Consider the following 26815-nt stretch of genomic DNA (forward strand, 5'->3'; position numbering starts at 1 on the left):
TTTGATAGGAGACAGGAGTATTTTTCATCACTGGTCGAAGAACAAAAAATCCTGAGTTTTTCTTCATGCATCCGGCAAGCTGCAAAACTAACCAAGGCCAACTATGAGGCTGCTGAAATATGAAACAATTAAAGGAAATCCCAGCCTAAATTATAATCTCCAGATGGATAGTGTGAAAAAAAAAAAGAAAAGGTTTCACTGGATGCTCATTTTATTCTCTTTCATTCTTTATCTTTTTTTTGAAATAAAAAATTTTGTGGGTTCACACAGGAGAGTTCAGCATATATACCTATGTTTCTTCAAGAAGTGCCAGTAACAGTAAGCAACTCAAAAACTGAAAAGTAGTTTTCAGCAAGTTGCTTTAAAATTCTGACACAATGGTCCTTTTTCACTTCTAGTGACAGTGGTATGACCCTTCTGTCTGGCAGTGATTGACAGTAGCTAAGATCTGTGTTCAATTTGTAGGGGTTACTGATCATACTCAAACATGATTACCATGAGCCCTGGCTAGCTGAAAAAATGTGGTTTCAAATAAATTCATGTCTAGGTACCCAGTAAAGTATCTCTCTACTCTGTATTTTTAATCAGAAATCATCTAGCCAACCAGGGGTTTGCTGGAGGGCAAAGATAAAGAGAAGAATCATAATATATTGGCAGGGAAAGAGTAAATGTCTTAGAGAAAGCAACTGCTGCCCTCGGAGTGGGCTGGCAATGGTACTAAGTCCTCCCCTGCAGGCTGCACACAGCCAAGGAAGCAGGTGACTCTTCACTACCAGTACCACCCTGTCTACCTACAGTTTGGTTGCCCACGATTTTTCTAATACATGATGCTATCCTTCGCATTTATTTACCCTGAAAGTTCTTCTCTTCCTTCAGGGTTAGGGCTTGTGCTGTTGTAAATTCAAAGCAACTCCCCTCACTTAATCAATGCAGTCAAAACCTTTAAGGACAGAATTCAGTTCATCTTTTCAAGGAGTAAAAGACTGCTCATTTCACTGGAATTGAATTCACATCAGCAATGTATTTGACAGCTTGTCCTCTACATACCTCTGTCTCCCATCAGTCAGAAGTGACAGCATGTTATATTTGCCAGTATAATGAATGGTGATGAGCATTTTTTACCCATGAGGGTACCTCAAGTTATGATGACTTAATTTTCAGGGAAAGTTGCTTTCCAATAGAGAAAAATGAAAAATTATACTTGCTATAATACTTGCAGTACTCAGAAATAAAATTAACAGAAACAGTCTAATATTTGATATAATAAATTTAAGACAATTTTTATGATATATCAACCTGCTTTAGTTTTTTGGTGAGGAAGATTCCTCAGGTTACCTAGAGAAACTGTGGATGCCCCATCCCTGTCCAGTGTTCAAGGCCAGGTTGGACAGGGTTTTGAGCTACCTGGCCTAGTGAAAGGTGTCTCTGCCTGTGGCAGGGAAGTTTGAACCAGACAATCTTTAAGATCCCTTCCAACCCAAACCATTCTACGATTCTATGATTCTGTCTCAGGATTTGATACACTATGCCCGTTTTAGATAAGTTGTGTTGCACAAACTTGCAATTCTTTCTCTTTTTTTTCAAGAGTAAATAGTGGGGAAGAGTTTGATCTGAGAGACCCTCCTGTTTGGCAAGTCATTGCAAACCTACCTCACCTTGAAACATTTAAAATTTGCTGATAAGCATTGTGGATGTACAGCTCAGGTAACACTTCAGGTGGTCCAGCTTCTCTGATCCTTTGTTGCTGACGGTTGTTCATATGAGCTATTTGTTTTTGAGAAAAACAAGAGAATTCCCATCTTGGAATACCACATCCAGAGAGAAACAGTCACTCTTCTTCGCATTCCTGTTGACTTTCTCACAAAGCATTAAGGTTCATATTTGATGCACTTGTTAATATGGAATATTTAATTGTCTGTGTAAGTGACTATGTCTGAACTCAGCCACTTTTCAACTACATTAAAGTCAGTGTTTAATTCTTTTCTACAGTGATCTATCTCAATAGACATATCCAGTAAAATAAAATAACTACATTTCCTCATTTTATAGTTTACAATAATTCAGTTTTGTTGTATGTCCATCTATTTCCAGAACACAAAACTAACTGTAGTCATACAATTCTTTAATTTGTATATATTTATCATCTGCTTTGGTATCTGTGTCCTGACCAAATTGAATAATCGCATTTCTTATCAAGTTGTCATCCACAGACATTTGAAAATTGTATCTTTTTCATTCAGGTGCTTAACTTAGCGTTTTCAAAGAATCAGCTTTGAAAGTCATCAATCTTCCATTAACCATCAGAGTTTCTCAGTATTGTTAAAAATATGTTTCATGCAAAAAAAGTCCCAAATATAACAGACCAAAAACAAAGAAAAAAAAAAAAATCAACATTAAAATTATACCATATAAAAATCTGAGGATTGGAGCATTCCTAAATTTTGGAGATTCCTGATATTCATTGTGAAAACTAAATGTAGTTGATTCTAGATATTCACAGCAGAATATTTATGGGCATCCATTATCTGCAATGTATTTAAGAGGGAAACAGTTAAAATCAGGTCTTACAGCATTTATCACATAAATCAATATCTTCTATTTTATTGATCCTCATGCATCCTCAATTAATTCTGGGTCTCTGTCATTAAATATCTTAGTTATTTTCTTTTGTAGGGGTGTTATTATTGCTATTTGTTATATTTAGCAGCAGTACTTAAAATTTCCAACAGGGAATTAACACTGCATTGTATTAAAACTGTCTAAACAAATAGCTCAAAGTCTTTTTGTGTTCAGGGAACTCATATTTTAGAATGGGGTGTGGAAAGGAAGAGAATTGGCAAAGGAAATTTGAAGTACACTCATTAAAATACTAAAGCCTACAGTTACACTGTCAGGCCTAGCTAGTTCCTCAAACTAGCAGAGAGACAACAACGAATACTTAAAACCCCTCATGTCTACATTAATATACTAATGAAATTATGTTTATTAAAAGCCTCTTGACACATTTCTTCCTTATTGAAAATTCCCACCAGATACAAGTGCTTTTGAATGTTTAAGGAAGTTCTTCAACATAGAAAATCATTAAAGGGAAGACAAAGGAATTTTCATCTCTCTATCTCTGGACATTTTGGGGCTTGAAAAGTTTCAGAGAAGGAGGAGATTTAGTATTGTTCTGAATCAATTTGCTCTGGCTAAGGAAATGACGAGAAGGAAACTATTCCCCCGTCTGGGGAACCATGTGGTGTTCCAAGATAAGGCAAGCACTTGCTAATTCGAGTCCACAAGCAGGAAACATGATACATACATTTCCTTTCAGGCAAACAACACAGTTCCCTGGCAAGCACGGAAGTATTGGTTCAACTGCTAAATCTCAAACATTCAGAAACCCATTGCTCCTCTGTGGACATACAATTCTGTGTTTGATATTTGGATGTTATGGATAGGAACAGTACTTTCTCTCCAATCACATGGCCACCAAAGTTTTGGGGTAAGGATTTTGTTTCTTTTTCTAGAATATTGTTAAAGTAGATGCTTGCATTAGCTGGTGATTGCCTTAAAAAATTCATCTACATACTTTAAAGCCTCATGTTGGAAGAACCCAGTAATGAATAGATTTTGTATTTCTTGCAGGGCAAAAGATTGTTTTCCAAATGTTTCTTTGACAAAGTTTTATAATGTTTTTAAGCTCATCAAGACAGCAGGAACTTCCAGAGCAGAATTGATTGTTTGACAAAGTTAATTACTGAAGTCAGTTGAAAAGGTGACTATTGACTTCAGTATGTTTCAGATCAAGTAGATATTCTCAACCATTTAATGGATGTACCTACACGGCAGACACGATCTGTTTCATCTTCTGATAGCAGAAACTAAACATGCTGCAATCTTTGGAATAAACTCTTAGTTCTCCAGAATCAAAAGTTATTTTTAATTTGTTGTGGTGCCTCATGATCAGATTTTCCTTACTTTTTCCTCAATGTATATTTTGGTTATTATTCATTAAGACTGTTTTATTTCACACAAATCTGGGAATGGTTCATTTACTGAAACATATAGAGTGTGAGGTGGAAGTATGAAATGCTGAAATTCATTCAAGGTTCTGTACAACAGCTGTGGAGAGCCCTTCCCCCCCAAAAAAAGCTCTTTTTTTTCTTCCTATAGTTAACATTAATATATATTACCATTTAGCATTAGTGAATAAGATGATCTGGTTTTGTCTATTATTTTATTGCTATTGGGCAGTGACCCCTCCAAGAATCTGTGCATGATCTAAAACTAAAAAATAATATACATTAACAAAACAGGACTTTTGTTGCATAAAAGTACCTGGGAAAAGACTGGAAAATAACTATACAAGAAGATTGAAAGAAGTTCCTTCATTTCCTTAGCATAAGAAATAAGAATCTGTCAAATGCCTTCCATGTTTCTTGCAGTGACACATATTTTCCTACTGAGAGACCATGAGCAACTCACTTCATTTTTGTGTCTAAAGACTAGGATAATGGACATCTTTAGAAATATTTGAAGATCAGCTGTGGAAAAAATATTGTCATTAGTGTCTCAGAGTCTCTTGTTGTCTGGAGGTTGCCTGCTGGACTCAGAATAATAACTATAATATTTATAGAGTGCAACTCTAAAATGGCTCTTTCAGAACAAAAAAGAAAGTGCTTTCATCAGCACGTACTTTAAGAGTCCTTGTGTAAAATGTACATCTCCTTGTTACTGGAGGTTTTTCAGGGTATGCTTTAAAGGTTGTTTCACTGTTTTTGTAAGCCACCCACTATGTAATGCTGTGAGTGTGAATACATTGCCAAGGTGCAGGTCCTTTTCCATGCCTGTGTGACTTCTCAGCAGCTCCTATGGACTCGGCTTAAGTATAAACTTTAACGTGTGCGCAGACGTTTGCTGAGAAGGACTAACTGAGAAAAAATAAATGTAAAAATTGTTAAAGCAGCTATTCATAATGATATTTAATCTCTTACAATTTTATAAACCATCTATTGTCTAACTGTTGGTTCCCTACTCTGGAAAATATATGGCATCCTGTTTTCTAAAGCTGTCCAGTTTCCAGTCGTAACTTCACACAATAGCATCTTAAATGTGACAGTAAGAATTTTAAAACAATGAACAAACTAAACTGTCCACTGTTTGTTTATGTGTAGGAACATACAAATCTTTCCACAGATGCTCCAGGCTGCTGGAAGTGTGTATGAATAAAGCTGTGTATATAAAACCAAGATATACATATCTCAATTTAAGTCATGCTGTGTGAACTGCCTAAGTAGTCTTAAGTCCTCTCTATATATTCATGCAAAACCCCTAGCAAATAATAGTATAAAAAAAAAAGCACATTTTTTTTTTTTTGCAAGGTCAGCGTAGAGTAAGTGACAGCCTGGAGAGTTGATAACATGCTTAGGTGCAGATCTTGCAGGAATTCTTTTTTGGCATTTTGTCTTCACCATCATCATTCTCCAGTATTTTTTAAATGCTAAATTATGCAGCAGAGTAAAACAGAAGAAGCAAACAAGTAGTTTTGCAGGCCCAAAGTGAGTTCTGTTGGAAAGAAAAAATAAAACCCAAATATTAACCTCCTCTTCTGGTTTAAATTCATGAGTTTCATGTTATAGCTCCTGGCCTTGTAAGCAAATACCCTCTGTGCAATGTGTCACAAGCATAAAATTTGAATTCTGATTCTCACTTTGCAAGAGCTGTTCCCTACTACAGGTGCTGCGCAGTCTGTGTAGACATGAGTGCCTGTTTCAAACAAGTTGTCTGAGCTCCTGCAAGCATGTAGGAGCTCATATCTTTCAGGTGCCAGCTTCTATGCCAGCTTCTATGTAACCTCTGGTCACCCTCTTTTACAGTGGGAATCCACAGTATGGTACTTCAGGAAAGACAGGATGGGAAGCACTTAAAGCCAGCATCTGCTGAGCTTCAGTGCTGTTGGTATCACATAGAACTGTAGACAGAGAACTTTTATTTTATTTTATTTTATTTATTTTATTTTTTTTATTTTTTTTTATTTTTTATTTTAACTGGTAGTTTCAAAAGGAGGTTTGGCAATAACTGAGTGAGAAATTCAGTTTGGTACCCATCCATCAGCTACTTATCGCATTTTTTACTGTTTTAATATAGTCTTTATTGAGTTCATTTTGATTTGTAGGTTAACAGTGAGAGTAAAGATGTTTCCATTTTAACCACGAGTGCATTTCTTGTAATTCCTAAAAGCATTTTCAGTTGCACACAATTAAATATAATACATGGCTTTGAGACAATCCTATTTCTGCAGTGCAGATAATAATATACTTTAGGATCAGGAAATTTAATTTAAATAGTACATTGATCATTATGACAGCAGCAGAGAGGAAAAGTGTAAGCAGATATTAATCAACATATCAGCTATTCTTCAGTCTAGCTTTACTCAAGTATCTCTCTAAAAATGCAAAAATATACTTTAATACCTTAAAAACATTAAGGACAAATTTTATTTTCTTGAATCAGAATCCAGGGTGTTATTTATCCAGTGTGTGGAAACCATGCCACATATCAGCTGGCTTCTAGCGTTTGTATATATTGCAAACTCCCTGGCACTAATACTTCAAACATTATCACTTGACCTGATGACCTATAAATGCACTCATGCATTCAAATATAATGTAAAATTTTGCCTTGTCTGTCCCTCAAGCCACTGGTTTTCTCCTCATTAAAATATGTCTACATGAAAGAAGTCAGACTATATACTGTGCTGGAATATCTGTCATATTCTAACATCTGACACAGTGTTGTGGTATCACGTTACTGGTGTAGCAATAATGGTGGTTAAGGATTTTGCATCATTCTCTTTATGAACTAAAATATTACTTGTGAAAGGCAAGTACAAACAGTAACACAGATATCAAATACAGGAAAGTCCAATGTAGACAGCCATGGGACCTGTTTTTTCTCCTGGGATCCTTCATTGGTAGTAGCCGTGGGAGAATAGAAGCCACAGCAGCAAATCTGGTCTAGTTCTTTGCAAGTAAGAAAAAGATGAATTTGGCTGCCTGTGTGATGACTAGGTTAAGCCTGTTGGTTTCCACTCTAATGACTGTATCAGTGCCAATTCCAGCATAACTGGGTGGTCTCTTCGCATTCCCTTTTCTCCCTTTCACACACTTTCTACCCTTGCAGTCTAGCTCTAGCAGCAGCAAATAAAGACTCAGCTGTCCTGCTGGAAATGTGAACACACAAAAGCCACAATTTGGAGCCACTTGTGGAACTCTTGATAGCAAATGTGACAGTGATAGCTTCTACAAGGCTACTACTCTTCCTGTTTTGATGGCTGGAAAAGACCGGTGTAAATCAAAGTACCCCAGAGGGCCTTTATCAAGGTAGATTGGGGCACTACTAATAGAGACTCTGTTTAGCTGAAGATGCAGTTCCTTTGCTGGCAGATAGGAGGAACTGAATGTGTGACATAGAGCCAATATACGTGCCTTACAACACTGGAGTTTTTTTTCTTAGTAAAGAAAACCTACAGGGTTGAAATCTGACAAAGCGGGAGGAAAACCTGAAGCTCTGGATTCAAGTGCAGTATCAGCCTCAAGGATGTGCTTCCTGAATTGCTATTTTCCTTCTTCTGTTGCATCCCCACTTCTTACTTTTCAGAATTTCACCCTAGAATGCATATACTTCCTGGTATTTTAATTTGTGACAATCAGCCAAAAAGGTGATTGAAGATACTCTAAGTTGATCAACTGTTTTTTTTTTTTCTTGCAGTTGCTCTCTTTTTTGTCATTTCTCTGTGGTTTGGTAAACCCCAGTGATTTTAAAAGCGCAATGATTTGCAGCGTATCACACATCATAAGGAGCTCATAGCACAAGAAATAAATCTCTTCACAAGAGATACATTCTCTTTCTGCAGAGACTTTGGGTTAGATCAATGATGCCTGCGAAAATTTGGACTAAGTAAGCTTCTTTCTTTTGAAATCAGTCTGCTGGATTCAGACAACGTCAGACTTTACAGGCTGCTGTTCTTGGAAGCAGTCCCAGTGGGAGAAGAGGGGCAAAATGTTTTCCTCCAACCTCATAATGCAGTCCTGCTCTAGTGTTTTAGGGAATAATTCCTTTCAGTGATTATCCAAGTAGCAGGATATTGCCCTGTTCAGAAAACAGACTGAAAGAGCATGGAGCATTTTAGTGTGCCAGTATGAGTATTACCATGACCCAAAACACCACACAATATTTTTGATGACTAAGGGAGCAGTTCTCCATTCATAGTACTATTGGGGACAATAAATTAAAATTGCATTCCAGTGATATTTGTCTGTCCATTTTGATTTTTTTTATCCTCATTGCCTTTTGCATTTAGTTAAAATGTCATATAAACAATAGATAAAATTACCCAATAAGAATCAGAATTAAAGCAAGGCAAATTCATCAATATGTAGTGAGAGAAAGGGAAAGGAACAGAATGGGCTTAGCAAAGTTATTGGAAGAAGAGATGATCCATATATCTGAATTCATAATATATATAAACATAATTATTATTTACATATATATGTGTATGTATAAAACGCCATCTTCATACTGAATCTGCATCTCCCCATCTGGGATACACTGACTACATTTGCAGCAATAACTTTCCTGCTCAGACTTCCCAGGATGCTTTATCATGCACTACCTTAACAAGTGTGGTTGCTTAACACTTGAATTTCAGAGTCTGAAGTCTGGGTTATCAGGGATACTGATCCATCAATCAGGACCTGCAGCTCAGGGTTTTGTCTCCTGGTATGTGATATTGAAGGACTCAAGTAATTGAGCAGACTTCTGTCCCCATCTTGATAGAGTTAAAATGAGAGCAAATTGCATGTGAACAAACCCTCCTTCCAGCTCCCCACCTATCTTTTCCAACCCAATAAATGGTTCATTCTTCCAGGTTTGCTATTAGAGGTTTCCTAGAGTCCTGCTAGTTCTCTGTTACTTTCCTAACCTTCCATCTTCTGATTAATATTTTCTCCTTTACTTATTCCAGCTGAAGCCTCTAAAAAAAGCAAAAGTTGTACATCTCCAAAGCTACCTTTCCATACTTCTAATAACAAAAAGCAGCTGTCTTTCATTCCCATTTCACAGCCAAGCATATCTACTGATAGTTGCTGAAGAGCTTGTTTTGAAGAACATATAATCCAAATGCCCTCAACAATTGGTCCTAGTATAAGTAAGTGGCATGTGAATTTGGACAACCCAATGTAAAGTAGTCTAATACAAAACCTAATAAAATAGTTTCTGGAAGACAAGACAGATGGTTCCTCCACATTGCAGGTCCCTATTTTAAAAAATAGAGAAACTTCCCTGTGTGGCTTCATAAGAATATTGTCAAGAGAAAGACAGTGAGGTAAAATGTAACACAGAATCAAACAGAAAGATGGTTCTGGTTTTGCAAATGTTTTCTGCAAACACACTGGGCTTTTTCAAGTGCATTTATCTGAGAAACAGATATACAGCACAGATATAAAATATAATACACTTAAAAAACACTATCAAAGACAATGAGATCTTTACAGTAATGGTACATCATCAAAATGTTTAATAACTTGTTTCTAGCCTTAATCTAGTGTTCCTCGAAGTACACTGCTCCTCAGTGAAATGTTACATGATGCCACCGATTTAGCAGTGAAGCCATACTTCCAGATTACTTAACCAAAGATTTCGATTGAATGAGTAACTTCTTTCATAATGAGGAAGATTAACAGTGATTTATCTGGATAGCGAATTTACAAAAATCAGGATGATAAAAATCTTGTACAGCTGGGCAGAGATTTTAGGACAAGGACCAGTTTGGTTTGTCTGTTACAAATGCCACACTCTGGGACCTCAGACAGACCCTGAGAACATAGTACACAGACAAAACCAAATAATGGCAACACCAGTGAAACTCAGCTTCACCTAAATAGGAACTGAGACTTTTTTCTTCGCCTCTTGGAGAGGGGCTGTATGGTTATGCATCCTCCCAGGCCCAGCAGCATCCAAGTAACTTTTGCTGCACAGCTTCTGCAGCAACAGAGATTTCCCCTGACTAATGGCAATCTCTTTTGTTCCACTTCAGATGAGATACTGATCCACATGAAAATCCTGTGATAGAGAGGTAGAAAATGTCACATTACTAAATCACTTCTCAAGTGCTCAAGTGGTCAGAATCTGATTTAAGTATTAGACATAATTTTTATAATTATCATGGTAGCTAGAGGGCTGCTGGGGCAGTGGAGACCCACACATACCATCTTTCCTCTGACTGAACCTGTTAAGATATCTACAATGAAGAGGGTTATTGTCCTATCTACCGGGTCAAGGTCACCAGATCTTCCTGTTTCCAGCTCCCCTGACCACAGTGTGAGCTGGCTTGGAATGCGTCACAAGACAGCAGCAGAGCAGCCTAGGTCAGTGACTCAAATAGGACACAGCTTTCATTTAAATAGAGTTAATTCTGAGAGAAATGGCTACAAGGGTGTGGGTTTAACTGAAGAAAGATAAAAGACAGCATGTGATCGTGAGGCATTAGCAATAGCAGTAACAGTGTTTGAAGATCAGCCCTTCAGTGGCAAATGACAGCAGTGAATCTCCTTCTTCTGTAATACTCAGGCTCCTTGGCATCTCCTCTGAAGTCCTCCAGAAATACTCTTATAACAAGCAAGAAATAAATCTATAACTTGTGATGTAACTAAAAAGGGAGACATTGCTCAGCTTCCCCCTTTCAGCTTCAGGATATACCACGTCTCTGTTCCCTCTCAGCTGTGTTTGAAAAGGGCTGATTTGTATGCAGCTTTTCAGTTGGCTTTCTTATGCATGTGGCAGTACTGGGCTGGAGTGGCTGTGTCTGTATGTTTCATCATCTTCCAGTATTGCTACAGTGAGCCTGAAGCAACCAGGCAAGAGATGCTGCACTGCACCTCTAAAGCCACTTATGCTGATGCCAAACTTGTAGGAAACCAGCATTTCCTCTGTGCTCCATCAGGGACAGAAGTCAAGGTCATACAGCAAATCTAAGCATACTCTGCCCACACTGATTTATCTAGGAGGCAGAACTGTGTCTTAGCTTTAGGCTGTGTTTTATTTTCCAGCTAGCTTTTGGAGGTACCATTTTGTATCAGCTACTAGACTCCTCTTGTTTTGTATAAACCCTACATAAAAATTTATCAAAGAAATCATATACTGTCTTCTTAAGAGGCAGAATGGCAAATTATTCCAAATTTAGTACAATTATGAATATTTTGCTATCAGTTAAGCAAAAGATTTGAAAAGCAAGTGGAAGTTATCCCTTCCATTACTGAAGCAAAGGGGATTATATCAATAGTCAGACCTTACACTTAGGAAGGTAATATATAAATCCATTCCAAGATCTTATTTGCAGCCCTGTCAGAGAGATAAAAGTAAATATTAATGAGGGACTGATTTTTTTCCTTGCCTTTATTCTGGCAAGCCCAAAGAAAATTTACTGTAGTTGGATGAAAGCAGCAAACTATGTCATGAAGAGACCAGTCTTATTCTTGCACTGTCTATTCAGAGCACGATTTCTTTCTTGTGTATAAATTATTCTTTTAAAGTGAGTGTGTCATCCTCAGGCGATGTTTTGTAGCATCCTAATTACTTCTTCTTTCTTGCTTTCCCAACCCCTCCATACAGCCATTGATTTATCAAATACTTAACTGTCGTTACCAGGAAGGACACAGATCTGAGGTAGTTGAAGGAAGAGGCAAAGTTTCTTCAGATTATTATTTAAATATTCACTAAACACACAAGATATACATGTTTTGGCAATTACACCTTCTGTATTGAATATGTGGTGCTGCTTATTGTCACATGAGCTGTTGAAGAAAAACGCTCAGTATTTATACACAGCTTCTGATTTTACTATTGTAATTCACTTAACCATGAGTCAAAAATCTTAGTGAACCAGATGAGTGTCTGTGAGTGCTCTCATCTCCCTTACACAGATTAGCCTGGAGCACGGAGATGAAGTGAGATGTCCACTGTCACAAAAGATCACAAAGTACAGCGAGGACTAACGACTGACCCTTTTGTCTTTGTAAGGTTATCTTCATGTCATAACCCCATCCTTTTTCCTGGGAAAAAAATAAAAAGAAAATCTGAAAACAAAATAAAAAGAGACTATCAATAACAGTACAGACAACTTCATTTCTTCCTGTTTTCAAGGTAGAAGCTTCATTTCCTATACAAACTTAATAAAAGGTACTTAGATTTTGAAACCTATTGTGTAGTAGTTAAAATTGCACTAAGCAATCCTAAATTATTCACCTAACATAAATTATTCCCCTTCTACTTGAGGATATGGAAAAGAGAGTTTGGTTTTCATGTATTGAAAATGGGGCAATTGTAACTTAAGATTTATCTGTAAAATAATCTCAACCAAAACTCCATCAGCAACACAAATACATACAGGATTATTATGAAATAATGGCTATGAAATTTTCAGCAAAATAACTGGGGGAGGAAAAAAAAAAAATCAGTTCAATGCAATGCAAAACCTTGTTTGGGCTCTGATACATGCTTCCTGAAGCAAACTACTAGGCAGTTTCTGCTTCTTAGCAGAGGCCTCTGGCTTGCTTCCATGGCACCTTATTTGCAGAAGAAAATGAATTCCCTGTTTCAGACATTTGAGTTCACAATCCAGGATCGTAACACACACTTATAGCATATTTGACCATTTAACTGGCATATGTTAATTTTAAACGTTTTGCTTTAAAAAAAAAGTGTTATATTGATGCAAGCAGGGTAGTGGAATAATGAGCCAACCAAGCAGGCACATGGCTTCTGTGGAAGTTGCATAAATTACCCAGAGAGAGGATAAATGAAGAAGGAGACAACTGTTGGCTCAGTTGATTTCAGAATGCAGGAGTCTCTAAGCAAGTAAGACCTGGACCAGCTTGGTGCAAACTCAGCCTCCAGACACCACTGTCTCACTTAGGACAAGCACCAATGTCTCACTTCACACTGAGTCTCCAGCCTGCATCATCTGTCATCAAGATGACAAGGGTCATCAAGAGCTGACTAATACTCCAGGTCTGTAATCATCTCACTTAGAAATTATACCAGAATTTATCGGCTTATGGTTGCACAGATTCTTGTAAATACTACTTAATTAGGTCTTCTAGCCCACACTGAAATTAATATTCCTAGAAAAGTTTGATTCAAAAGTGATCTCTGAAACTGATTGATGGTCAAACAGGAAGTGAAAAGAAAAATAACCTAAAATTTCTGAACTGTAGATAGTTAGTTGAAGAGTACAGTACTGCCAGTAACCTGGAAACCCTGTGCTTTGTTCTAACCCTGGATGTCTTCTGTTTTCTTAAATGTAGCACATATACTTTGGTATTTCCTCCTTAATTTTAAGAATTTTAGGAAATCCTAATAAAGATTTCATGCCAGTCACCCATGTTCTCTTCATATAGCAAATTATTTTATACTCAGTCTCTGTAAAATAGTTATATCAATTAAGTAATAACTGTAATGCCACATTGCAGTGTAGCAAATTGTGATTTACTGTTTGGATGAGGTGCATACAGAGACAGTACAGCTCAGGGCTATGCTTTGGTTTTGTGAGGTTAGTTAAGAATGCCTCACCAGAAGATTGCTTGTTGTACATGTGGAAAAGATTAAAATTATGTTACAGTCTTTGTAATGCATTAGGAGCCATAATGAAACTACGCAGTACCAAAGTTTCTATCTCTGTCTGCATAAAGGAATCTTTGCTTTGTTTTATATAGTTATGCCAAAGGCATTACATTAAACATGCTGACATCTCTATCTTAGATGTTCCCTCCTGATTATTACAATTATCTTTATCGTTCCAGTAAAAATCAACTGCCAGTAATATCGAGGGAACATCATCATCTCTGAGATGGTTTGTGCAATACTAAGATGGCATATTGCACTCTTCTGGGTTTTTATCACAATAAATTAGTGTATTAGTAAACAAAGCAAATGCACTCTGGTGCAGGGAGATCATTTTGGGCATCACTGTAGATAGTCAGAAATACGAATTTAAGAACATACTTAGCCTCATGCTTCTCCATCAACACAAATATTTGCAAAAAGACACAAAACTGTGCTAGCTTTATTTCATTAAGCTTCTGGACACATACGCTGCGCCTCAGTCTACCTTACTTTTTAAGCCTCTGCAAAATGCTGGTCCTAAGTGTTTACGTCAGTGTAATTCACAGTTTTTCTGAGTTTTGAGTTTTTATTAATTTTCTCTTTAATCTTTTGTCAGAATGTTTCTTGTTGGCTTTTTCTGACACCCTATTTTATTAGAATTAAGGTGGTTTAAGCGTTGTTTAGCTTTCCAGCATAAATTTCCAGCAGAGGGCAATCTTGTTCCTGGGGAGGTTGCTCGTTTGCGACTGATCCTCTTAATAAACAGCCGTTGCTTCTGCATTTCAAACCGAGAATTAATCCAAGGGCACAGACTGCATGTTTTTTTCTCCTTGTCATTTACTTAGCAGTTTTTCGGACGCTTCTGGAGCCTATTTGCTTACATGATCGAAGATAGTCTTAGAAACTGCACAAAATACCGTCAGTATGGTCTTTGAGGGGTCATCTGTTCTACCTTCTTTTTTCAAGACAGGATTAACTACATTACAGCAACTCCTGATTGATACTGATTTTTAAAATCTTTAATGGAAGTAGATGCACCACCTATCTGAACTATCTATTCTAGTTCTTACCTGCCCTCACAGATAGAAACACGTTTTTACATTGCCTTTGCTATACCTTTTATTTTATCTGCTGTGGACATAAACCCAACTGTTTAGATATCAGATAAAGTGCAAGAATTACTCTCTGTTGCTGCAGAAAAGAACCTTGCACTAGCGCAAGCCAAATAAAACATAGCTCTAGTAAGCTGCATCTGAATGCAGAGCACTGACATTTCTGACAGCCTAACTATCTTACTGATTTTGTTAGTTCTCATGTCCTGCAGTCTGATTTTCTTGCAGCTTTTTTCCCCCACAGATTCTGTGGATGCCACCGTCCTCATCTGCTTGTTTCCTGGACTTCACAGATACCTGAACCACCTTGTACTGTCCCATGTCACTCGCACTTCTCACAAGAATTGTGTATGACCTTTCTTAAACTTTCTTAAACTTCTGTGACTAAGATCACAGCTGGTTGATATTGCACAGCAACAGATTCACCCACCCAACTGAATCATGGACTGCTTACAAATGATTAATGAGAGGTTGTTTAGCTTATACAATTAGTGACAAAGATCGGGAAGATAGTAAGTCAACAATTGTCAGATACAAAGGAATTGCATTTGTGGGCACAGCATGGCAACAGCAACGCAGAAGTTGGCTACTGATATCAGCTCTGGCTTTAAACTAAGTTCTCTTGGAGTTGGTAGAACCAGCATAAAATAGTTCAAATCACTTCAAACATTCTGTAGTAGAGAAAAGTGGTAGCGCTTTGGGCCTAGAGTATTTTTTCCTTTCCAAACTTACTGCCCAGAACATGTGAGGAGTAGTTGCAGCCTGTTCAGCTTAGAGATACATATTTGCTATAGCTGCAGAAAGATGCTATGAGTTTGTTCAAACTGACAGACCCAGGCTACTTCTGTTTCATTTTGCATAAATGAGGCTGTGTTCTGAACATCTACTGTGACTTCCCTGAGCCTCACTTGAAAAGCTGAGATATTGAAACTCTAGTAATATAGTGTCTGAATAATTCTTATTAGTCAGCTTACTAGATTTATTTGTAAAATGCAATTCATGCTTTAATACGCTAGCTGGTGCTCTACACTAAGCTGTGCAATGTTCAGTTATGAATTCGCATATGTGTTTGTATGGTCTTTATACCTGCTTTTAATACTGAGCTTTCATTTCAGGAAAAAATATAGGGTGACACAGAGGCTCAGATGGATTTTTCCATGTCTGAGATCAGTTGTCAAGGTTTTTCAGTTTCAGGTTATGGCAAGCTGATGGCATGTGTGCAAGCATGTGTGCATGTAAGGGCAGGAATGCTTACACAGACAAATTTTGAGTCACTGGCATGTAAAATCACATAAAGAAAAGAGAGCTCAAAAAAATGTGAGAAGGAAAGCATGAAAATGGAAATAAAATTCTACTTATAAAATTTTGATTGAAATTATGAAAATAGCTCTTTTGCACTATACAACATGGTGGTATGTTCTGATACATCTTATTGCTAATACTGCTGAAAACAGTGAATTTGCATTCTGCATGCAAGCTTGCATGGAATAAATTTTGCATGTCAGGTATGCAGTGCTTCATGCTAGTTTTGGACAGGTGAAAGAAAATTAAAATGGTAGAATTACTCTGAGTTGCTGAAGTAAAATTGCAGAATCCTGGTCTAACGTAATATGAATAAAACATCTCTAGCTAGCTGAGTTTGAATGCTGAACAAGCTACCTTACCTCTTCTAATAACTTTAAGATAAAACTACTTCATTATTTCTCTTTTAGTAAAGCAATAAAAAAAAATTAACAGCTCCAAAACATAAAGAAAATTGTCATATTTGAAAGTCACCCACTAGAAATCAAATAAAATGTGTAGGTATCATCTCACACTGTGAGTGTTCTTTGCCTACTTGTGCTTAGCAATAGCATGAGCAGACCAGATGCTTGGAATGCTGTTTCTTTATTAGCTTTATCAGCTATTATTGGCAAAGATTCAGTTCAAATTCAAGTCATGTGTGCACAGCTTGACTAAAAGACGCTTCTCCATTTCTCTTCCCTTTGCATTCAGTACATTGTCCTATCTTCCCCCACCCCACCCTGGTTCTTGTTCTGTGATGCTGTCATTGAAGCTGCTACTGACGTGATTTTGAAAGGTACTGCCATCCCTTCATACACATGGCCAGCTGAAAAGTTTACAAATGCATATTTTGTAAGTATGGAGCAAGGCAGATCTTGTGTCCATTTTAATTTTATACCTTGGGGAATTTATCATAAGGTTATAGGAACAATGCAAATCAGGATTTTCTGACTTTTGGGAGCAAAATGCTGTTCCAGCCTGTTGCAGCCACAGCTGAGGGCAAGAGGGAGATTCCTTGGGAAAATGGATCCTCAATACAAACATATTTCAAATTCAAAGGAATGCCTTGCTATCTGATGTGGTCCATACACATGAAAGGAAAATGAAAACCCTCACAAAAGTAAGGGATTGACCTGAGTACGTCTCCAAGGATCCTGCTAAGCTCCACAGTAGAGGCAGGATTCTCCATCACAGAAAGCAAATCTGTTATAGGAAGATTTTTGTTGATCCAGGGACTGACAAGTCTATGTGGGTACTGTGTTGCTAGATTTTAGTGAGGTGTATCCTAATATAAGGAGAGAGAGAATGTAGTTCACTTCTCAGAAGATTTACGGTTTGTATGATATTTGTTTGGCCTTGCTGCTGATGTTCAGGCTGGATGTGAAGAAATTATTTCAGAGCCAAATGCTAGGAAAAATACCTTATCAGCCAGTCTATCATCTTTACTAATAACATGTCCAAATTTCTCCTGTGAGGATTCTATAGAGTGTTAAGGACTTGCTAGGGGCTATCGACTTGGTAGGATATATACTAGCCCTTGATATATACAGTTTACGGAAAGTTATGAAAGTTTTACAGAAAGCTGCAACAACCAACAGAAAGCTTTTCATGGCGGGGGCAATAATCCCCTGTACAAACCTTTAGTACTTCATTTGCTTAATGCTGCATGCAGAAATCAGAGAGGAGAGAACAGAGGGACTTCAAAATGAATTGCCCGATCTGGATAGACGCTGTCCTAACAGACACATGCTAGCTTGGTGTTCTGGGGGTAGCATCCTGAAGTCAGAGGTGTTACTGTTGGTTCTGAGCCTTCAACCTTTTTTTCATGGACACATTGGAGATACCATAGATAAGAAAGGTAACGTAGCTAAGATATTCAACAGCTTTGTTTCCTTATCCTTTTATTTTTGGATTTGTGTCTCAAAGTCTGTCCTGAGACAGAAAAAATCCTTTGATTGAAAAAATCCTTTGTCCTTCACCTCAGTTGGTGTTAGAAGTGAGAGAGGAGAAAATTGACCTTTTGGTTATGGCATAATCAAATAAAATAAGCAGTGGGAGCAGCCTGAGAAGCATACATATCAAAACACATTTAGGCAACCAGCACCTAGGGAGTTATTGTTATTGGAAGCATCCCTACTTTATCCCAATTTCTTTTTTCCTTAAAAGGAGAGGACAGAATGACATAAGCAGTTCTCAGGAAACCATAAGATATTACAGGGGCCCCGTGGGAGACACTTTATGTTGATGTTGCTCTGACTCTCCTGAAAGGCTAGTTCTGCCCTGCCAGATTATGGAAGAGAAAAACAACCCCCTGAAAGTCAGCTGTTCCCCTCAAAATCCCAGGTGCAGCAAGTCCCACTCTGCCTTTGATCTTTTTCTCTGTTTGGTAATATTTTCTCCAATGTACCTCAGGGCTATGATCACTGGGCATTCTAAAGAGGAAATCAATGGGCGTAGATTTACAATTCTTCAACACTAGTTTTTAGAACTGAATTACATTTCAGTGACATTCATCCTCTGCAGGGAGCGAACATAAAAGCAAGTTTGGCCTATTAGTGTGATCCACAATCCCCACTGAAGCCACAGACAGTCTGGGAATAGAAAGAATAAAGTGTCTGAAACAAATGGGTCTGGTGATATTTCTAGAACCAAAAAGAATAAATGTAGGTCCAAATGGGAATGAGAGCATTTGGGGTACTATATGGCAACTGCAATAGTCAGTATAAAGCCAGGTGAGTTTCCCCACGGAATAATTTGACCCTCTATTTTTCCATTCATATATAGAGGTAAAAAAATAAAAGAATCAAAGAAGAAAGAAAAAAAGAAAAGAAAGGAAAAGAAAAGAGAAAAAAAGAAAGAAAAGAAAAGAGAAAAGAGAAAAGAAAGAAAAGAAAAGAAAAGAAAAGAAAAGAGAAAAGAAAAGAAAAGAAAAGAAAAGAAAAGAAAAGAAAAGAAAAGAAAAGAAAAGAAAAGAAAAGAAAAGAAAAGAAAAGAAAAGAAAAGAAAAGAAAAGAAAAGAAAAGAAAAGAAAAGAAAAGAAAAGAAAAGAAAAGAAAAGAAAAGAAAAGGAAGGGAGGAAGGAAAGGAGGGAGGAAGGGAGGGAGGAAGGAAGGGGGGAGGGAGGAAAGGAAGGAAGGAAGGAAGGAAGGAAGGAAGGAAGGAAGGAAGGAAGGAAGGAAGGAAGGAAGGAAGGAAGGAAGGAAGGAAGGAAGGAAGGAAGGAAGGAAGGAAGGAAGGAAGGAAGGAAGGAAGGAAGGAAGGAAGGAAGGAAGGAAGGAAAGGAAGGAAAGAAGGAAGGAAGGAAGGAAAGGAAGGAAAGAAAAGACATTATCCAAAGGGATAATTGTTTGTGCTGTACCTCTAGCACAGGGTAACAGCACGTGGGAAGGACTGAGGAGCTGCACTCGATACTTTTGTCAATTCCCTCATCTCCTTTTAACAGTGTGAAATGCTGATTTGATTATGAAGCTGGTGAAAATTATGGCTAGAAGGATATAGGGACAAATCCTCACCATGGTGCATGGCAACCCCAGAGCCAGGTATGCTGATGCGGCTTGCTGTGCTTCTGCTCATTCTCCAGGCTGCTGAGCCCCACAGAGATCCTCTTTACCTCCTGCCCACTGGAACTGAGAGCCCAAATAGGAGCTGATATATCAGATGGCAGCACAGAGCCCTGTACCTGGCGTATCCCTGTGCAGTCTCAAATATAATAACCTAACTAGCATTCCAGCTGAGATGCAAAAGAAATCAGCCTAAGAAAGGACTAGTTCTTGCTCCGCTTACCCATACCCATGGTTGGACAGCGGTAGGGGGTACTCAAGACTGCAGCCTTAGTACTTGGGAACTGCTGTCTTTAGGATACCCCTGGGATTTACTCAACTGAAGGTCACAAAGTCCTGGCTCTCCCTCCCCTCCTCCAGGAGTATGAATAGGAAATTGCAGTAACAGAATGTGTTAAATCTATTAAAATGGCATAATAGGCTATTCCTGACCAAAAGGGACCCACTAAGGCCTGCTGTGTCTCTGAAGATGTTGATAAAGGGCAGAATGATGACAAAGCTCTGATCTGCAACCAGGAGTTGCAGTGCAGGATGCTGCCTGTGGGTTCTTGCAAAAAGCAGAAAAGGCAATCACCCTTTGACTTTAGCCTGCCTAGTTGAGAGTTTCTTAGATGTAAAAATGAGGGCTTGAAGAAAAATTATATTTTAGGGTCAAGTCTGATCCACCTCCGAACAAAAGGGCAACAAAGTGCTCCCAAGAGGGAGGAGTGCTCTGCAATGTTATCCTATGCATTATCCTCTCCAGTCTTTATTCTCCCATTTGAAAAGGATAATGGTTATAAGACTATCTGAAAGCAGAGGTTACAAGCAAGCAACAGTAGGATTGTATAGCCTTCCAAATATCATGGCTTAATTAGAGGGCCTCATGGAACTTCAAGGTTATCCTAAAAGAAATATAAGGTGAATAAACCTGGATAGGAGATTCATAGTGATGTCAGTAATTCACGATAAAGTTAGACTTGCATGGAACCACACCCGCAAAGGCACTTTGGGAGAAGTACTGCCCCTTTGTCAGGGTCTGATGAGCAACAGCAAAGGCTGTGTTCCAATTTAATGGTGCTTGGAGTCCCCACCCAGAACCCTGTGAAAATTTTATGCTAAACTTTCTGGTGCTCAAGGAGCTAATTTTCCCCAACTGCAAATACGAATCACACAGCTAACAATTTTTTACTGAAGGGAGAAAAGTAAGAAGGTAGGTAAGGAAGGAAATAATAACTAATTCTTAAAATATAATTATACCAGTAATTATTTACATCTCCCCTGCTGAAAAGAAAGTAAATGTTTGCTTTCCCCCTCCTGCAGTGACCTGCCTTAAGTTTAAGGCTTGGTAGGCACTGAGGCCTGACTTGAGCAAAGGCATCTGTTGACACATACTAGGGTGCCTCTGCCTGCAAGCTGGTCCCACTAGCTATGCCTGGCACCTCTCCTCTGCCTCTGCTGTGTGCTCTTCTCCATGGCTGTCCAACAGCCACTTGCTCCCTTTGCCTATTCAGCACCTGCTGTGGCTAATTCTCACAGCTTGGATTCAGTGTCATTATTTCTGAAAAAGGACTGTTTGTGCAGCACCATAAATTCAGGGGAAACTCTTTAACAGCTGTTACCCTGCAAGAAAATGTTGAGCCTACTCTCATCTTGGCCTTTTTGGGCTCTAACATTTTGATCCCAGTCCTGGAGTTTCTACCTTCTGTTATGAGGATCAGACAGGCACAGCGCTAGCTACCCTGAGCTTCTGTACAGTGTGAAAGTTACTCACCTTTCTCTGTCTAATGAATACAATTTCCTTTTCAGCACAAATGCTTCACAAGCATGACAGGACATTATAGCATAAAGGACAGATAGAATAAACATGTTTTGAGCTGTTGTGTTGCTCTTTTTCCCTTATTCCCTCTTTGCTCCACCAGTAGTCAGTGTGGCCTTCCTTATTGTTAAAGATTCAATTCCTTTTTGAATTTTGAGGGGATCTATAAAGGTTTTTTGTTCATTTCAGACCTTATCCAGGATTAAAGGTGTACCTCCAAACTTTTTAGAACAGCAAAAAAGCTGGTGCTCAGTTGCAAAAGTAGGTGAAGTTTTCTGAAGTAACAGTCCTATTCTTAGAAATATACAAGGAAATAATCTCATTTGAGAAACCAATCCTAGCCATGTTTTTCTTTGTTTTCAGATCTCTTGATTCTTGAAAGCATTTATAAAAGAGCTAGAAATTTACTTTTCTTAATGGCAGACTAATGTATCTTTAAACTGGGCATTGGGGATGGGAAATATTCAGGTGATTTACCATTGCTAATGTTTATCTCTGACCATTTAGGATATACTAATTTACATTAATTAGTATGAGGATTTAAAGTAGCTGTTACTCAGCAGTAAAAGGATGGAACATGTTCTTGTTCTTTAATAAATATAAGGCTTACTCCTTTAGAAACGCAGTAGAAGCTACATCACTGTTGTAATAGATGAGTTTACGAACACATAGACATAGAACATCAACATCTATAAACATAATGACAAGTTTGCATAAATCCGGACCTCATATTGCCCACAGAAGCAAATGCTTGGCAGTTTTATAGCACACCTTGTTGCTGGTGGGTGGCTGATTCTGGAAGAGACTGATTTTTCCCTTGCATTGGTACAGAAACTGGTATTAAACGCAAGCTGCTTTCTGGATCTTGTTGAATTATGCAAATTAAAATAAAACACACCATAAAGTGAAAGCAACCTGAACTGCTGGTTTTGTGTTGTAAAGTTTGTGTATTACGTACAAAGACCTTAGGGTTTATTCATCTTTTAATGAGGCTGCCATCTTCAACTCATTTTCTGGCAGGAAAATCCCTCAGAGTTAATGAAATAACTTTGCTGTGTATTATTGTTGTATTTCAGAACAGATAACAATAGCCTTCACAGTGTCCATGGTGATCGGACTGGTGATTGGAGGTATTGTCTGGGCATTGTTTACTTGCTTGTCCCGTCGCAGAGCTAGTGCCCACATTTCCCAGGGGAACTCCTCGACCTTCAGCCGTCGGTCCAGACCCTCCTCCCATGGCAATACTACTGGCAGGACTGGATTTTACCGCAACAGCAGCTGTGAACGTCGGAGCAACCTCAGCCTGGCCAGCCTCACCTTCCAGCGGCAAGCGTCCTTGGAGCAGGCCAACTCTTTCCCCAGGAAGTCAAGCTTCCGTGCGTCTACCTTCCACCCTTTCCTGCAGTGTCCTCCTCTCCCTGTGGAAACAAACAGTCAGCTGATCACCCTCACTCCCACAAATGCCACCACAACCCTTGTAGGAAGCACTACCAATAGCTTGAGCCGACCTGAATTCCACTGGTCTAACAACAGCCTCCGCATCTGCCACTCCACACAAACCCCCCCTCCTGCCTATGAAACCATCATAAAAGCTTTCCCAGACTCCTGAGCTGGGTCCCTGAGGCAAACATGCATGTGCATTTTATGAGGAATCTCAATCATCTCAACAATTTTCTGTGCATGAAGAAGATCTCTGAGGAGTCTCCAGCTGCCATTGCGGAGGGAACATATATTGCCCAGAGGCGGGTAGCGGTGATTTCTTAGTGCACAATATCCCACTGTCCAAGGGATCACTTATCTTTGCACTGCTGGCTCTAATTTACTGCTCTGCCATATGCTTCCGTATTTATAGTGTTGTACCTTTAACTGTAACCAGTGTTTCTTTATTTTAGATGAAAGAAAATGGTGCCACAAGAAAGATCATTTCCTGAAGAAACAAGTCACCTTAGGGATTACTGATATACATGTTTCTGCAAATTTCATTATTCTGTTTCTTTAAATCAAGCAAGCAAAAAAAAAAATCTGGTTCTATGTATTTTTCCAAGGGTGTTAAATTTTCAGAGGACACCTCCCATTACCCACCTTCTTCCTATATCCATGGAAGAGCTTCTGTCTGAGGAACTGTAGACACAGAACTTGCAATGTCACAATCCTGGCTGTGGCTGTAGGCATCCTGTTCTGCTGATTGTAGAGGATCTTAAGAGACTCTGTATTAGGGTAGCTTGTATAAAATTCCCCACAGTGTGGGGAAAATGTTGCAGTACATGAAGCTTCATGCAAAGAGAAGTTTTTAATAACTTACAAAATTAATGGCAACATTTATAAAGAGTTTTGTGTCTTCAGCCAGCAGAACAGGTAGACACATTTTAATAGCTGGTAAGGCTTGTATGGGAGCAGAACTCCTTGTGTTTCATTTTTCTAGTTCTGGTTATCCAGATAAGGAGCATGAATGACAACTATTTTTTTAATTAAGTTTCCCGTTTTGCCATGGGATTACTCATTTCCTTATTTCAAACTGTTTTTCTCAAATTGCACGGTTTAATTATTCTTGGCAAATAATTCTTTGAAATCTTGTCTTTCACTGAAGCAAGATTTTAGACATCTACAGCTGAATGCTGGTATTGTACAATTAGCTGGAATATGAAGATAAAGATGGAATGTTTAATTGAGGTTAACATATATTCTCTATTCTTATACTTGTATCATGTCAAGCTAACCCCTGGTTTAGTAGAGACTAATTGCACTGATGTTAAAAAAGTCCAGGATTTGAAAATGGCACAGACAAATCAGGCCTGATTTAAGTCTCACTGTTCTCACTGTGTCACTTTCCTATTATATATTTCATGTTCAAGTAAAGAATTTCTACAGGTAGAGAAGCAATCCTACTCCTCGCTTACAAATAAGCCTGTTGTAGCTAAAAGGGCTGGGCAACTATAGTTGCAGAACTCCTAATTCTTAGGGGGCTGCTCCTGTGCTTCTGTACAAGTCCTTATCTGTCTTTTGGGGCGGACAAGGATTCAGCAGCTTTTGAGAACACGCAAAATGCTTAGCATCTTACTTTCCAGGCTTTTGGAGACTGGCAGCCATGCATCCCTTTGCTGAGCTCAGGATCCCTTAGAAAGCACCGGTATTGTTCTCTGAATCTTCCAGCCTATTATCACCCCACTTGCAAATATTGCTGCAAACACTGAGCTTACAAGTGTTGCTTACTGCAAACCACAAGTATTCCTTAATGTAAAGGCAAATTATTTTGCATGTATTTACTGGCTGGCTTTCATTGTTTTACTTTTAGTGTGCAACATTTTCCCTTCTGGGGAGATATATGTCATTACTAGAAAAACAACCATTTACAGTTTACAGAACATTTCACTGCAGACACTATGAGTTTTAGTACACTGAGGACTTACTGATAAGACTGCAAATCTGCATTTGGCTCCTGTAAAAAAACAACAGTCCTCTGGAGTAAAAAAATTGTGTTATTTCATTCATTAATAATACTTCTTTTCCTTTAGAGTCTTACTGAGTCTGGTGAATATTACTGCATGCACAAGTGTGTTCACGGTGTTCTAGCTCTACAGTAGGTTATGCCACCTATTTTAACACACCTGCAAAAGACAGAATTCTTTGGCCTACAGTGTGTGCCCAGCTGGCCAAAACTTCTTGTTCTTTGGAAGTGAAATCATTTTACAGTAGAACATTCCACAGCATGTTATTATTTGTATTACACTATGTTTAGTATCTAATGTAGAAAGGCAAGCTTAAATGTACTGTATGTTTTTCCTCTTGAAATCTGTACTGGATATCAAAGCATATTTTTTATGTTCCTGGGATTAGGGAGATTAAAACCACAGATTGTTTAGTGCATAGCCAGCATGGCTGTCAGATACATAACTACTAGTTTAAACTATGTCTGAAATTAATGTTTTGCAAGCACTGTGGAAGCTTCAGAATGTGAAATAAAGTTAAATGTTAGCATCTCACGCTCATGCCCTTCCTTAAGGCCTGTGTTGATTTCATAGGAGATTCTTTAAAGGGAAGGATATAATCTTTAATTATTCAAGTTAATGTAGCTGGAAGTAAGAATGAGGACTTGGTCCTGCCTCTGTTTATGTGGGAAGACACCCTGAAGCTGAAGACATTATATGAAGTCGAAGTTGGAATTTGCTGTATGAGAACAATTTCCAAAGATTACAAGTGACAGTATCTCTCACAAATAACAGTGCTTACAGATTTTTAAATCCACTGGTTTCCAAGTACTTAGACTTCAATCTGTAAAGTGTTTGAGCAAAGGCTTGTTTAAAGCGAATGGCAATCACTATAAGGTTCATGCTTAAATGGACTTATATACACTTTATTACATTAAGACCAAAGCACATTGCACAGGATCAACCCTCAAACCAAACTGTGGGATTTGGGAATCATTGGGTGTTTGATATGCAAAAGATTATACTTGCTCATTGTAATGGTCTTTTCTAGCGTTTTGTTTCAGTTTAAAACACTGGAAAGAAGAGCTGAATTTAAAATAAAATTATTGCTACAAGTTTCAAGATTTCTAACTATTTACAAGAAATGAATGAAGTTTCACAATAATTTTGCATGTAATACATAATACATTTTCAGAGTAACAAGCAGTGATTAAAAAGGTGCTGCCAGAATTCACACAGGGACTGATAGGGAAAGCTTTCACCAGCCTGCAGATATCCTGACACATTGTCCTGAAGTGAGCAGAGCTACTTCTGATCATAAAAAGAAATACTATTCTGTTATTGTGCATGTACACAAAAACAATTGCTTCAGTTCTGGTTTCATGTAGAAGACAAAACTTGACAGGTCTCTGTATGAGAATAGTTATGTTCCAGCCCATTTACATAAGTAGCTCATGCTGTATTCCTTGACTTTTCCCTACTAAAGAACTGCTGATCACCTCTTCAGCCAGCTACTGACTATGATACTGTAACACGCTGAACATGCAGCATCTTTGCCAAATAAAATTTTGAAAGTTCACTTGTAATTTACCTTGAAGTTTTTTGAGTCATCTCAACATCCATTCTTAAGTATAAACTGAAAACTACATTTACTGGAAATATCCTCTCGGAGGTGAAATGACACATGCCAGATCCCTGACCTATAGGCGCTTGATGAAATTAGGTGATGTCTATGATGCAGTACAGCTTCAGGGAAAAAAAAAAAAAAATAAATGGAAAAGAAAGGAAAGGAAAGAAAAGAAAAGAAAACACTAATTGGAAATTTGCCTCTGCCAAGTCCAGAGCAGATTAAGGAAAACAGCACTGACATAACTTCACAGTAACAGAGAAAAGAAGTCTTGAAACCAGCCCGACGAAGTGTTTTAAACCTTGGGTAAATTACATATATCTTCATTTGGGTCTCTTAATAAAAGTGAGTTTTCAAAGGGG

General features: G+C 38.2%; 1 protein-coding gene across 2 annotated transcripts; it reads left to right on the top strand.

The window, feature by feature from the left end:
- The first annotated feature begins 3319 nt into the window (after positions 1-3319).
- On the top strand, positions 3320-26815 carry MYCT1 (MYC target 1). 2 transcript variants are annotated; one of them, XM_062640746.1, is made up of 2 exons: positions 3320-3487; positions 22478-26815. In XM_062640746.1, exons 1-2 carry the CDS (start codon positions 3436-3438, stop codon positions 23008-23010), a joined length of 585 nt encoding a protein of 194 aa, XP_062496730.1. In that variant the 5' UTR covers positions 3320-3435; the 3' UTR covers positions 23011-26815. The 2 variants fall into 2 exon arrangements, with proteins under 2 accessions (XP_062496730.1, XP_062496731.1); XM_062640747.1 differs by having other exon boundaries at positions 3431-3487; positions 22483-26815.

This window comes from Pezoporus occidentalis, unplaced genomic scaffold (genome assembly GCF_034315485.1).
Source record: "Pezoporus occidentalis ecotype Australia unplaced genomic scaffold, CSIRO_AGI_Poc_V1 ctg67, whole genome shotgun sequence".
NCBI lineage: Eukaryota > Metazoa > Chordata > Aves > Psittaciformes > Psittacidae > Pezoporus > Pezoporus occidentalis.